Source organism: Anomaloglossus baeobatrachus, chromosome 2 (assembly GCF_048569485.1).
Source record: "Anomaloglossus baeobatrachus isolate aAnoBae1 chromosome 2, aAnoBae1.hap1, whole genome shotgun sequence".
Classification (NCBI taxonomy): domain Eukaryota; kingdom Metazoa; phylum Chordata; class Amphibia; order Anura; family Aromobatidae; genus Anomaloglossus; species Anomaloglossus baeobatrachus.
The window spans coordinates 654,128,698-654,144,577 of record NC_134354.1 but is presented as its reverse complement, the minus strand read 5'-3'; the positions used below and the strand labels follow the sequence as shown (position 1 = coordinate 654,144,577).

The 15,880-nt window shown below is 43.5% G+C and overlaps 1 protein-coding gene across 6 annotated transcripts in view; it reads left to right on the top strand.

Annotated features, from left to right (window-relative positions):
• The window catches only part of LOC142292008 (retinol dehydrogenase 7-like), a 75,997-nt gene extending 60,543 nt beyond the window's left edge, over positions 1–15,454 (top strand). For all 6 annotated transcript variants that reach the window (XM_075337047.1, XM_075337044.1, XM_075337046.1 and 3 more), the window contains 2 exons: positions 4,720–4,883; positions 15,137–15,454. In XM_075337047.1, the coding sequence (XP_075193162.1) occupies positions 4,720–4,883; positions 15,137–15,354 (382 nt within the window). In that variant the 3' untranslated portion in view covers positions 15,355–15,454. The remainder of the gene's footprint in view (positions 1–4,719; positions 4,884–15,136) is intronic.
• Positions 15,455–15,880: the final 426 nt, after the last annotated feature.

Sequence of the window (15,880 nt, the reverse complement as noted above, 5' to 3'; positions counted from 1 at the left end):
ACTCCACTCCAGGCATCGGCATCCATAGCAATGAAGCAGGAACTTCCTGGTTCCTGTCACCGCTACTCAAAGGCAGCGCGCTGGCCAATCAGAGGCAAGCGGCTCTGCCTTTGACATCAGCGCTCTGGCAGAGGAAGTTCCAACCTCCTCGGAGAACAGCAAGTCCCAGGAAACCGGCGATGGAACGGAAGGTAAGATGAGCATATAATATGTGCGTTTGCATGCGTGCTTGTGTGTTTGTGTGAGTTTGTGTGTGTTTGTACGTGTTTGTGTGTGTTTGTGCATGTGTGGAATGATAGAATAGGGGACCAGGATGGGACATTTAACACGTTGTGGAACGAATCGTCTGCATTGCAATGATTTCCTATGGGAAATCTTGCTCTGCTGAACGAGTAACTTGATTAACAAGCACAGTCCCAGAACGGATTGTTCTCGTTAAGTAAGGTTCCACTGTAAAGTGTAAATTAAAACCAGGTTGCTTGACGCATATATTAAGTCACAGGAAGGGCCCCGGGCGAATTCCCTATTGTCTCCCTTCCTGGCCACGGAGGTTGGCACCCTAATTCAAATAACATAGTGGCGCTCAACGAGGACTGGCACTTCTGACTCTACACTGAATGCTTCTCAGTGCTGCTACCCTATATGAAGGCCTTAATAATACAAAGTTAAAATATCACAAACACACAGATGGATTACCAGAGACATCTTTACTGGATATTATTCACAGGATGATAATTTTAAGATTTTTTTTATATATCAATCTTCCAAAATACGGTTAGATCCAGAGTAAGCACTGTATTGACATAATAGTCACTTCATAGGGTCAGAACAGCATAATCACCATTAGTATGCAAGCAAACATATTCAAATATATCTAGTGAATGATAAAAAGGGCCAAATGGCCAGTACTTAGCCACACTCAGCAGCTCACTGCCCAACGCGTTTCTCCCCCAAGAACAAAATTGATCGGAGGTTCATCAGGGGCTGTCCATAGTTAGACCACATAAGTGACAACATTAGAGTTATGTCATCCAAAAGGAAATCGGTCCTCCAATGAGGTAATTTTACCGATCAGGGATCATGCTGTTTGGCAGTAATCAGAGCGCATATGCGTCATCACCCACTGCATTGTCGGCGTGCGCTCTGATTACTGACAAACAGCATGATCCCTGATCGAAACCAGTAGTGAGCAAAAAAAAAATATACAGAATTAATGCCCGTGTTTCTATTATACTTTTCCTCTGATTGTTCCACTCCTTCTTTTGGCTTAAAAATACTGAGATAAAAAACTCAAATACTAAATACTCAACATGTCCAATTGGCCTTTCACATAGCTCCTCTATGTGACTGTGTAGTGGAAGTGATGGAACCACCGTCAGGCAGAGTTCAAATATGGTACAGGAGTCAAGGGTGCAGGAATAAGGAAACAGCTTTATTAACGGACAGAAAATATATAGATATATACATCAAACGTTGGAGAATGGTATGGCAACAATATAATTGATAAACACTGCAGGTTCTAGTTGGAAGGCACAAATGCGTACTCGTTACAGCTATTATAGGTATCACAACAAGAAACTTTACCACAGAATTTAGCTTATGGCTACACTACAATAACAACTTAACAGGCCTCTGCTGATCGTACCATGCAGCTACCGCACTCTGACTACTGAGGCCTAGACTAGCCAATAACGGGTGTGCACACCTATCAGAAACTCACGGTACCACGGGATCACATGGTTAGTTGGTGCGCACTGCCCTTCCAGGTCAGGACGCAACATCTCCTCTTCCGCAAACCGGGGGTCCCTTGATTACTCCAGATTTCGTCTCTTTTCGTGTTTGGAAACGCCAACCTCAGGAGCTTCCCATGCCGGTACTGACTTGGCAGATTCTAGGGCTCTGCCACGGTCTCCCTCGCAGTCTCTCTCACAGCCTAGCTTCTCTTCTAACCACCATCCTCAGACAGACTCTATCTGGTAGTGTCTCCTCTCTACTTAGGCAACTGACCTCTCCTATTCCCACCTTAAAATCTTCTCCTGCACTTTTTCCTTCTCCCGTACATTTGGGCAGGGTCAATCTGACTGCACAGTTCAGAGGGGAATGCTGACTCTGCCGGTTAGTCCACAAAACACAGAATAGAGGGGAGCACTGTCTCTTCAAGATATAGCGTACTTATCTGTTCGGAGTGTGACACCCCTACAATTGAAACGGTAGGCAAGTTGTTCATTGTCCTCGAGCATCAGCATGCTTTGGCCAATCATAACAGTGTTGAGAATTCTTTGTTGTCCCTTCCTGCACTATTTTTGGTAGATACTAGTGAAGAGTAAGAGTGCTCGGCACTGCTTGTTACTCGATCGAGCATCAGGGTGCTCGGGTACTCACATAGCTCAGCTGAGTATCGCGGGTGCTCAGAAATTTTGTTTGTGAAACAGCGTCCACAATGCACAGGCTTGCTTCACTGCATGATATGCACAGGCACCCCAGGGAGAGTCATTCACACTCCCTTAATGGCTCTCTTGGAGCATTAAACAATGTTTTCAGATGTAATGTGACCAGTAATGGGAGGAATAACAGATAACCGGGACTGGAGGACCTAACCAGGTTAAAAACAAAACCTTGTTCTGGCCCGGGATTGGTCCCAGATATCTGGCTGGACGCCAGTCCCCTTATGAGTCTATGAGGACCAAAATCCGGTAATTAAAAATGGTGACAGAAGGGATAGGGCGATAGAAGCAAGCAGTCTGTACTTACCAAAACTTTGGTGTGACTGTAACTGCTTCCAGGCTCATTCACTTCCGGCACCGCTTATTACCTTCATTGCATATGCACTGCTTTCCCCGCCCACCGGCATATGTGATTGGTTGCAGTCAGACATGCCCCCAGCTTTAGTGGCGTTGTGGCAGCTGACTGCTTCCAATCAATGTGCGTCTATCGTGGTATAAAATAAATAAAACACTTGGCGTGGGGTCCCTCCCATATTATGATGCTCAGCACACATAAAGCATACAACTACAGGCTGCAGCCCTCAGTCATGCACTTTTCTTGGCTATGCATCAAAATAAGAGAAAACACATGTGGCTTTTTAAAAAAATAAATAAATAATTTAAAAAACCGGTGAGCGCCCCCCCAATTTTGATACCCAGCCATGATAAAGCCCAACGGCTGGGGGATGGTATTCTCTGACTGGGGAGACCCATGGTTATTGGGCTCCCCCAGCCTAAAAAAGCAGCCTGCAGCCACCTAAAATTGTTGCATCCATTAGATGCGACAATCCCAGCACTTTACCTGGCTCTTCCCGATTACTCTGGTGTGGTGTCAATCGGAGTAATAAGATCAATAAGTAATAACTAGTTGCAGCTCATAGCTGATAGTAAGCCCTAGATTAGTAATGGGGACGTCACTCAGGTAAGTTGCAGGCACAGCTAGAGATTCCCACTGCCCTCCACCTTTTTAAAAATACATGCGGTTTCTCTTATTTTGATACTCAATCAAGAAAAGAGCACAGCTGGGGGCTGCAGCCTGTAGCCATATGCTTTATCTGTCTGTGTTTTATCTGTGCTGGGTATCATAATATGGGTGGGCCCTACGACAATTTTTTTATTTATTTATTTTTACTGTACTATATAGACCTGCAGACAGGGTCTGTGATTGGAAGCAACTGACACACTGTCACTCAGCGTGGAGGCGCGTCTGACTACAACTAATCACAGATGCCAGTGGTCGGGAAATGCATTACATATGCAATGAAGGTAATGAGTGGCTGCAGAAGTGAATGAGCAGACATGGGAGCAGGTACAGTGGTGCTAATGACTCAGTAAGTACAGCTCGCTTCTTTATTTTTCCTTTATTTTTGTGTGTTTCCTGAGTGCAGGATCCGGATCATTAGCCAGAATTCCCTCAGAATTCTGGGTCAGGGTCCGGCACTTGGTACATTTGAAACCATGCAGATCTTTTGCCTGGGTCCGCCCATTACTGAGTGTGACCAAACAAAATAATAAAAAAAACATACCTTCCCTCACGCCAGAAATGCTCTTTCCCCCAAATTGGCCAATCATTGACTTTTTATAATGCTCGTTACCTCAGTAGAGCTCGTCCGAGCATCTGACTAGCTCGAATCGAGTAGCGAGCATTTGAACATGTTAGTGTTCGCCCATCACTAGTAGGTACTAGTCACTGCAGAATAAGAACAACTATTTTGGAGCTGCTACTGGTATTACTCAGTCACTTAGCTTTCACAACTTGTCCTTTTTCAAAGTTTCTCAGATCCTTACCACTTGCCCACTTTGTTTCCACCAAATTATCTTTAAAAATTGACATTATTCCTGATGCCAATTGATTGATGCCATTATAATGGAGTAATCAATGTTATTCATTTCATTTGTCAGTAGTTTTAACATAATGGCTAATCAGTTTATCTGCGATGGTAAATTAATTACATGGCTAAAGGAGTAGATAAAATGATACATATGCTTTATATCTGTTAAATATAAAAAATGTACCGTATGTTCAGGTAGGTAACAACGTATGTTGGAAAAATTCTCCGCTAGGATTGAAAATGAAAAAACAAAAACAAAAAAAAAACAATTTGAGATTGGAGACACCGAGAAATTCTTTGAGGCCTTTTACATCTCTATGACAGTAATTTTACAAATCTGCATTTTAACACTAGTAATATTACATTCTTCATGAATCCTATCTGGCTTATCTTATATCTTATAGCCGCGAGATGAGGCCATTTGGTGTGAAGGTCTGTATTATAGAACCTGGTTTCTTTGCAACGCAAGTAGCAGATGCCAAACTTTTGAGGGACAGCGCCACTAAAGCCTGGGCCCAAGTATCAGATGAGATCCGAAGGAGCTATGGACAGCAATATTATGAAAACTGTGAGTGGAGTTATGGAAATTTCTAATCATCTTTTAGACTAAGGAAACTGCAATGTATTTCTTTTATATTTTTCAGGTACAATGACTTTTTATTGTATCTATACTGTGTGCATACTAAGGCAGAAGCTCTGTGCTCTGGCCTCCTGATCTTCACACTGCTCTTCTATTGAGCATATGGTGGGTTATCACAACCCTGGCCCCTTGCAAAGTACCTGCGAAATATATAAAAATGTATAAAAGTTTAGTTACTCTTTAAATATTTAATGCATGATATTTAAAGGGCTTGTCCGGTACTATATTGATGGCCTATCCTTAGGTTAGATCATTGTCAATACCAGACTGGTGGACGGTACTGCACTTGGTGTCTCTGAAAAACAGCTGTTTCAGCCAAATGTGCTTAGCTGCAGAACAAAAAAGCACAGTTCTGTAAAATGCATAGTGGTCTCAGTGGGGTACTGCAGATGCACCCTTACTCATTTGAGATGGGGCGTTCAGTACCCAGCCGCAGCCACTGTGCAGTTTATGTAGCTGTGCTTTTCTGCTCTGCAACCAGCACATATGGGTAATACAAGAGTCCTTATATCACTTATTGTAGAAAAATAGGCGCCACTCACAACATGCATTACTTCTTATTTATTAATTTATATCCATAAAAGCCGTGTGTACAGGTATAAGGATAATTTTGATGTGCAACAGACAACTACTACTTTGCGTCACAAAATGCTTCAACAGGTCTTCATGCTTCATGGTATCATCGCACTCCTTATGAGAGAGTAACCACCTCCAATGGCCATCATAGCCATACATAACAAAATCAAGACAATTTTCTAAAGCAACACATTAACACATTTAACAATAATGGCCACAATCATTAAATCCTAATGTACTCATGCAGATGATCCATTTTGCCTCTTTCTGTAAGAAAAGTTCATGTTCTCTATTTTGCAGAACCAGTACATTTTCTGAACCTGTAAATCTCAAAACAGTATGAAACCTTTTTTGACTTTCACGCTCATTGAAACCACCCAGTAAGTTTCGAAGGCATGCCCCCCTCCCAGCCCCAATATATCATGTGACATGTCATACAATCCGTTTGAAAGATTATGTGATAGGTCACGTGATTAATACACACGTGCACAACTGTAAACATAAAATGAGAAAGAGAGCGCAATTTTTTTTCCCTTATGTACAGTGATATCTAAAACATAACACTATATATAATAAAGCAGGGGTGAGAAATTAATTTTACCAAGAGGTCACATGACTGTTGGGGAGGACTAAACAAAAAGGCTGAAATTAATTCTGCTGACTATTAATATTGACATATTAATTATTAGTTTAAATTAGTATTAATTATATCAGTTAATGTTGAGAACAATTAAGTATGCTGAAACCGCACCTATATACAGTATGAGCCCACACACAGCCCCCTCTATATACAGCATGAGCCCCTATATAGCTCTTACGCTTGAGTCTCCACATAGCCTTTTATATACAGCAGGAGACTTACATACAAAAAAGGGGGGGATTTTTCCAGCTCACCTGTTCTCCAACTCCTAGTAATCCTCCAAAGTGCACGAGCCTGCCGGTCAGTCCTAGCCGGTATAACAGGCGAAAAAGTGATGAAAGAGTCGGCTCAGCACAAATCCAATAAAATATAAAAAAAAAATTTCTTTATTGATATTTCCTTAAAATAGTCATTCCTGGAAATACATCACACAAAGGTATAATCTGCATACAGGTGAAACTTTACGCGTTTCGCACCTATATCATAAAAACAAAAGGGTCCTTAGTCATAAGTCTTAATTTTTTTATATTTTATTGGATTTGTGCTGAGCCGACTCTTTCATCACTTTTTCGCCAGGAGACTTACATAGCCTCCTATATACATTGTGAGCCTCCACATATCTATGAACCTCCATATAATCAATATGTACAGCATGATCCCCCACATAGTCTCCTATATACAGCATGAGCCCCAACCATTACCCTATACACAACATGATCCCCCACATAGATTCCTATATACAGAATGAGTCCTCACATAGCCTCCTGTCCTCCTATATACAAAATGGGGCCCTACATAGCCTCCTACATACAGCATGATCCCCCACACATCCTCTTATATACAGTATGAGCCAACATGTGGCCCCCATTATAGCCTCCTATATATAGTATGAGTCCGAACAAATCCTCCTATATACAGTGCAACCCCCCCACATAGCCTCCTATATACAACATGAGCCCCCACATAGCTCCTATGCATGAGCCCCAAGTTATCCTCCTATATACAGTGGGAGCCCATACTTAGCATCCCATATAGAGCATGAATCCCCACATAGCCTCCTAAGTACAGCATGAGCCCTCACATAGCCTCCTATATACAATATGAACCCCACACATCTCATATATATATATATATATATATATATATACACACACACACACACACTCACGCACATACATACATACTCAACTCGATTAGAGTCCCCCAGGGCTCCATTTCTTCTTGATGCCGGTGCATACAAGTTGATATCATAGTCAGGAGCTTCCCTGTAGCTCAGCTGCCTTTCTGTATTGTTGGCAGTAACATTTTTCAGGAGATCTGTGCTGATGGAACAGGAGGGAGGTGAGTATGTGTTCCTGCTCAAAGCAATATAATGAGGGCAATCTGGCCATGCCCCCCTCCCCCCAGGAGCTTTGGGCACAGGCAGTAGCCCAGATTGCCCAGATTACCCTCATTATAATCCACGTATTTCTATATCTGTCAAAAAGCCACATAAAGGAAGGGGGACACAAAGTAATTTTCAGGCAGATTCTTCTCCAAAAACTGCCTGAAAAAAGAGCTAAATGCTCAATAAAATGAACATATGCCTCCCTATGTAAAAGCGACTTGCTGTTTACATGTTCAGTCTTTTGTGTATCGTTTAACTGCTTCAGGCTTAGATATTAAACATTAAAAATTAGCAATACTTCAGGCATTTTCTAGTCTGAAGAAAGGAAGACAAAAACATTGTTAAAGGAAGTAAAAAAAAAAAAAAGTCTGAAAAATGCCATTTTAAAAAACTCTCCAAAAAGTGATTGAAATGTTAAAAGAAACCTGCTGCAGTGCTGGTGCTTAAAAGTATAGAAAAAGCACTAAGGAAACAACTACAACAAAAAATGCTAAAAAAAAGATCCTTCAGGGAAAAAAAACCTCTGCCATTTCTTGATATATCTTTTTCTAGAAAAACTCAGCTTGTCCACCTGAAAAAAATATTGTCTGCACATACTAATTGTCTTGCCTACAAAAAATAGTTTACAATACTACCTACATGGAAAACTAAGTTTTATATAATTTAAAAAAATCCATGACCTTATCCACAACACCCCCTATTTGTAATGTCTTCATAGATAAATGTAACTTAGGGTACCTTCACACTTAGCGATGCAGCAGCGATCCGACCAGCGATCTGACCTGGTCAGGATCGCTGCTGCATCGCTACATGGTCGCTGGTGAGCTGTCAAACAGGCAGATCTCACCAGCAACCAGTGACCAGCCCCCAGCCAGCAGCGACGTGCAAGCGACGCTGCACTTGCACGGAGCCGCCGTCTGGAAGCTGCGGAGACTGGTAACTAAGGTAAACATCGGGTATGGTTACCCGATGTTTACATTAGTTACCAGTGCACACCGCTTAGCTGTGTGTGCAGGGAGCAGGGAGCCGCGCACACTGAGCGCTGGCTCCTTGCTCTCCTAGCTACAGTACACATCGGGTTAATTAACCCGATGTGTAATGCAGCTACATGTGCAGAGAGCAGGGAGCCGCGCACACTGCTTAGCGCTGGCTCCTTGCTCTCCTAGCTGCTGTACACATCGGGTTAATTAACCCGATGTGTACAGCAGCTACATGTGCAGAGAGCCGGAGCCGGCAGCACAGGCAGCGTGAGAGCTGCAGAGGCTGGTAACTAAGGTAAATATCGGGTAACCACCTTGGTTACCCGATGTTTATCTTGGCTACAAGCTTACCTCAGCTGTCAGACGCCGGCTCCTGCTCCCTGCTCGCTTCATTTGTCGCTCTCTCGCTGTCACACACAGCGATCTGTGTGTCACAGTGGGAGAGCGCCTTTGAAGAAAACGAACCAGGGCTGTGTGTAACGAGCAGCGATCTCGCAGCAGGGGCCAGATCGCTGCTCAGTGTCACACACAGCGAGATCGCTAATGAGGTCACTGCTGCGTCACAAAAAGCGTGACTCAGCAGCGATCTCGGCAGTGAGCTCGCTGTGTGTGAAGCACCCCTTACAGTAAGGAAAACTTCCCACCTCTGAAGTTGCCGTTTATTCAGCCAAATGTTAGCGGGATTACATAGTTTATTTTTTACCTTAAATTACGATTTTTTTCCTATGTCAAATCAAAATTTTTTGACATCATTTTCCCTTAGGCCTCTTTCACAGGTCCATTTAAAACACTGACGTTTTTCACGGTCCGTGTTGAAGGTGCATATGGCCATCCGTGTGCCATGATTTTGGCACACAGGAGTTCTCAGTGTGCTTATCTGTATTAGAACATGGAGATCAGGAATGTTTTACTCACCTGTCCCCTGCATTGCTGTCTCTGGCGCTGCTGCTTCCGGGTCTGTAGTGGAGTGAATTATCATGAGCATAATGAGCGTGCACAAAAGTGAGTAACAGCAGTGCCGAAGACAGCAGCGCTTTAGTAGACAGGTGAGTATAGAAAATAATTTTATTTCAAAGATGTGTTTTCTCTGGTACGTATCACACTGATGTCATATGGATAATATCAGTGTGCGGTCCATGTGACATGAGTGCTGCCGGAGAAAAACTGACTTGTCTCTATGCAGAACACAAGGACACACGTGTGCTCCATACGGACACACGTCCATGAAAAATCACGGATATGTGCGCAGACCCATTGATTTTAATGGGTCTGCATATATCTGTGTCTCTGGTACGTGTGAAAATGAACGTCATACATACTGGAATCATGCACGTGTGAAGGGCACCTTAAACAGGATCTTTCAATTGTACATTCTCAAATTGCTGTTTCATTGATTCTAGAACAGTTTATTATTTCTGTGCTGCTCCGTTCTAAAATGTCTCTAATTACATTTTTTTTATTTTCTTTACAACTAACTGAGTTTATACCACAGAACATCTCTGTGGGTCTTTGCTATTTCTCTTCTCTGACAGAAATTCTGTGCCCCCAGTTATTTGAAGCAGAAATTTGCTTCTTTACCACTGGGGTTCACACCTTTGAAACAGAGTGGCACAGAAAAAAATAAAAAATATTCCAGAATCGGGGACACAGCGACAAATGGAGAAAGTTCTAAATTAAAATGAAAAATGTTATGAAAGTTCCTCTATGTGATGGTGGGATATATATGGTTGTGTATGTTCAGATGTTGGGAATGTTGCCCTGTGTGTACATTGTGCTGTCTACAGGTTAATCACCCCTGCAGTGCTTCTGTCCCTAGGTCTAGGGGAGGGGGCTTGGAATCCACCCAACCTCTCAGCTTACCTGGGGGATTATTCAGTCAGGCTGAGAAGGACAAGAGAGAAGGAGTAAGAATTATTCCCTGTGGGAGAACCTGAGGTTGAGGCCCGCACCTCAGAGACACTTTGAGAAACCCTGATTTCCCTGGAAAAGGATTGCTCGAGGAGTGTGACTCACCCCTCTGGAACATTTATCCTATTACTGGACTACTTTACCCTCTGTGTGGTTGTTTATTTTATGGACCTTCTGATTTGCTTGGAATAAAGGATCTTTGGATTGTTCACTCATCTCTCGCTCTGTTGATTGTGTGATATCAGAGCAGGACCCCGGGAAAAATGGTGGCAGCGGTGGGATCAACAGAGTACAGCCCAATGGAGAACTACCCACAGAGTGAGTACAGAAACTGGACTACACCCAGTCTACAGGAGAGAGCCAGAGATCTGGGTCTGAACCACCATAGACTGACTAAAGAGGCCTGAAGTGATTTACTGGTGAGTGCGAGACAGACCCCCTCCTCCCAGATGTCTGACGAACAATCACTGGAGACGGGGATCCCTGCCCCAAAAAGCTAGTGATTAGTGTGGTTCGAAGAAGAGATGGCGGTTCTGACCCCAGGCGTCTCTCAGGATTATAAGGAGGAGGCTGCTGTCTGACCACAGTGGAGACAAGAAGCAATGGAGTACAGCAGAGAGAGTAATATGAGTTGGGGTGTAAACCCAGCGATCCGGTAGCCTGAACGGATTACCCAGGCGGACTTTAAGCCATTTGATAAGGCATTCTGAGATGTGCAAGGGTTCTTCAAGGACTTTGAACAGCAGTATGCGATGATGGAGGTGCCCCACTCAGGCTGGATGTGTTTGTTAGTGGGACTCCTCAAAGGAAGCCTGGCAGAGGCATATCGCACCATTGACTCACAGCAGAACTGGGATTACAACATTGTCAAATGGACTATCCTGTAATACCATGCTATCACCTCATTATCACATAAGGCCCAATTCTGAGATCTCCCATGCACCATAGGGGGATCATTTAGGATGTATGCCCATATGATGTCTCAGTCATGTTGGAGATGGCTGGAAGTGGAAAAATGCCTTCACTATGGAAGATGTTATACAGGTATTTCTTATAGAACAAATTTCTTTACAAGTGTCCCTCAGAAATATGGGAATGTGTCAGAGAGCCCACGCCACACACCTTGGATAGACCTGCAGCTCTGGCTGATCTAACTAAGGTTTTGTTTCCCTTAGTACGGAAACGGTTAATGTTAGTTTTGCTGCTAGCAGCTTTTCCAGCAGTTCCTGGTTGAGTGTGTCAGCTGCAGCTGCTTTGTAGCCATGCCCCTTCAGGTTAAATAGAGGTCATCCCAGCAATCCTTGCTGAAGATACAAATCCTTTTGTATACTGGCCCCTGTGGTGGAAGGATCTTAGAAGGAGTGTTCCAGAAGCCAGACTTTATCCTTTTTTGTTGCTGTTTTCCCCTAATTTGTCTTAATTTTGCTTGTGTTATATTAGTGCAGTGGTGGAGCTACCGTCTCCCATCTGCCAATGCACTAGCCAGGGCAACTGCAGGGTTTTTCTTAGGGTCTCAGATTCCTGCTCGGCTACAGTTGCAGAGACTATAGGGCCTGGCTAGGAGTGTAAGGAGCGCTGCAGGTGAGGATAGGAGGTGTCCCATTTACCCCTCTCACTAGAGCTAGGGCCCACCATTGTTATTGTATGCCCGATGTCCCATCTCTTGTTTGTGGTATTGTTTTGATGGTTTTTTTGTTGTGTGTCAGACTCCTTTAGTCTAAACACGCCATGCATGTAGTGTGACAGGTCCACTTGTAATAAAAGTGCTTTATTAACGTGTTTCGAGCTACCTAACTTGATGCCTATTCTGAAGAAGAAGTTGGCTTTCACTTAAGGGTGCTTTACACGCTGCGACATCGCTAACGATATATTGTCGGAGTCACGTCGTTAGTGACACACATCCGGCGCCGTTAGCGACATCACAGCATGTGACACCAAGGAGCCACGATTAACGAGTGCAGAAAGGTGAAAAATCATTGCTCGTTGACACGTCGCTCCTTTCCCAAATATCGTTGCTGCTGCAGGTACGTATGTTGTTCGTCGTTCCTGCGGCAGCACACATCGTGTGTGACACTGCAAGAACGACGAACATCTCCTTACCTGCGTCCACCGGCAATGAGGAAGGAAGGAGGTGGGCGGCATGTTCCGGACGCTCATCTCCGCCCCTCCTCTTCTATTGGACGGCCGTTTTGTGATGTCGCTGTGACGCCGAACGCACCTCCCCCTTGAAGGAGGGATTGTTCAGCAGCAACAGCGACGTCGCAGAACAGGTATGTGCGTGTGACGCTGCCGTAGCATTAATGTTCACTACGGCAGCGATCACCACATATCGCACCAACGACGAGGGCGGGTGGTATCGCTCGCGACATTGCTAGCAATCGCTAGCGATGTCACAGCGTGTAAAGCATCCTTTAGAAACACATTAATTAAGCACCTTTTCATTTACACAGACCAGACCCTGGTTTTATTACAGAGCAGCACAGATCCATCCACACATCTCCAGGTTCCTATTGATTCTCTCCAGTGTTATGGCTATTGGACCTTTCGACAGGTGACAACGCTTTTATGCTGTTTGTGTGTCACACAACCACACAAGGTGAGCATCCAGCTCTCTCAATAATGTGCTTTAATTTTGGGTAAGATCCATTTGCGCTTTTTTTCTCCACAGCGTTTCCCATTAATATGCTTGGCTAGGCTGCCTATGCAAGTTTACATCAATGGGGAGAAAGTATCTATCTCAAGTGGCCACAAAGGACAAGACATGTTGAAATCCAACAATTCCAAGCCTTTTGTTTTTAGTGCCTGAAGTCCAAAGACTCCCAAAACCATTGATTTCACTGCTTTATCTTGAAGGAGTTAAACTGATTGTCCCTTTGTTTTCCAGAAACAGATGATGAATTGTCGTTTCGCGACCATGTTCCATCAAGAACAAAGAGAAAATATTTGGACACACTAAGAAAATGACTATCCATATTTGTAAAAAATCATGGCTGCAGCAACCAGGAAGATGCTGTGGAAATACATAAAGAAGTGATAACCATGTTGACTTTGTGATTTACTATTATATCACTATTTCTTATTATTTTTTCTCACAGATACTCAGCAACACTTGGCACACCCGCACGTTAGTTTTTCACATTAGGTTAAGGCTATGGTCACATTCATCTGCAAAGCAGATCTTTCTAAGGATCCTGACTTATAGAGTGTCATGGGGTCCTTCTCCGATATCACATATTCAACAGAACGAGAGATGATGAACAATTCAAAGCTCCTTTATTCCAAGCAAATCAGTAGGTCCATAAAATAATCCACCACACAGAGGGTAAAGTAATCCAGTAATGGAATAAATGTTCCAGGGGGGTGAGTCACACTCCTCCAGCAGTCCTTTTCCAGGGAATTCAAGGTTTCTCAAAGTCTCTCTGGTGTGCGGGCCGCAACCTCAGCTTCTCCCACAGAGGATAAATCTTATTCCTTCTCTTGTCCTTCTCAGCCTGACTGAATAATCCCCAAGTAAGCAGAGAGGTTGGGTGGATTCTAAGCCGCCTCTCCCAGACCTAGGGACAGAAACACTGCAGGGGGTGATTAACCTGCAGACAGGTCAATGTACACACAAGGCAAAACTACCAACATCTGAATATACACAACCCAATATATCCCACCATCACAACCTCTCCCCATTCTGAATAAGTGAGTACACCACATGGAGATGAGAGGCTCCAATCCTAAAGCTGACACCAGTCTCCAAAAACAGGGGGACGACTGTGACAGGACCCTTATTTTATTACACAGCAACACAGATCCTAAAGGCCACTTTACACGAAATGACATCGCTAATGTCGTTGGGGTCACGGAATTCGTGACGCACATCCGGCCTCGTTAGCAACGTCGTTGCGTGTGAAATGCACGAACGACCATTACGAGCAATTTTACTTACCTTATCGCTGATCGTTGACATGCTGTCCATTTCCCAAATATCGTTGCTGTAGCAGGACGCAGGTTGTTCGTCATTCCTGCGGCAGCACACGTCGCTATGTGTGATACCGCAGGAACGAGGAACAACCTCGTACCTGCGGCCCGCCGCAATGAGGAAGGAAGGAGGTGGGCGGAATGTTTGTCCTGCTCATCTCTGCCCCTCCGCTTCTATTGGGCGGCCGCTTAGTGACGTCGCTGTGACGTCGAACGGACTGCCCCCTTGGAAAGGAGGCGGTTTACCGGCAACAGCGACGTCGCTAGGCAGGTAAGTAGTGTGACAGGTGTTAGTGATGTTGTGCGCCACGGGCAGCAATTTGCCCGTGACGCACAACCGATGGGGGCGAGCATGCACGCTAGCGATATTGATATCGCTGCGTGTAAAGCGACCTTTACGTGCTTGTCCAGGTTCCTCTCGATTCTCAAGCATATTAATGGGGGAGATGTTCCTACTATCTAAAGCGGATGACTCCTTTTGTTCTCTAAATCTGTCATCTGAGTTATTATCTACAATGCATAAAAATATAAAAGACACCATAAAGTAAATGATAAATTCAGAGATGGCGAGCAAGGCAATATAATGTTGATCTTGGTAACAAAGTGCACAGATAACATATAGCTTGGCTTTAGATAAAATATAGCCTTGGAATAAAGAAAGTGTCTTCTACCTGCCCTGATTGTGATATTGGTAACAAAGCTTGTTTTCTTTTTCTCTGTTCAGATTGTAGAAATCTTGACCTGCATTTGTCGCTGAACAGCAGCAAGTTGTCTCTAGTCACAGACTGCATGGAGCATGCGCTGACTGCCGTCCACCCGAAGACGCGTTATTCTGCTGGATGGGATGCCAAACTCCTTTACCTTCCCCTTTCTTACTTTCCTGCAATAATTACTGATTTCCTAATAGGTATTCGATATCCTAAACCAGCAAAGAGTGTCTAAACATCTGCCTTCTCATTAAACAAATCCTTTCTGTTCTAAAAGCACAATGCCTAATTAATATGTCTGGACATTACCTAATAAATGTATCCCTGTATACAAATGTATCCTTATTTCACTGCAATACATCTCCATTATGTTTTTTCAAAATTTACTTTGCTTTGGGAAAGCAAGCACTGATTGAACCTCAATGGGCTCTTTAATATACCTAAAAATCCATCAAAAATACAATTTTTAATAATTACATAGAAGTCCTGATTCATTATTTACATTATTTAAGCCACTTTCCTTTTTTGTCTTGTGGATTTAGTTGCCATTTTTTATGCCAAATTTATCAAAATTGTTTGCGCTATTCATGTATTTTTTGCAAAGTAAAAAAAAAAATCTACTTTTTTCCTGTCTTGAACTGCACTTTTGGTACGAAACAACACAATTTAGTGCCAAAAGTCGCAAAATTGCAATAAATTTTACATCTACAGGGTGGGCCATTTATATAGATACACCTAAATAAAGTGGGAATGGTTAGTGA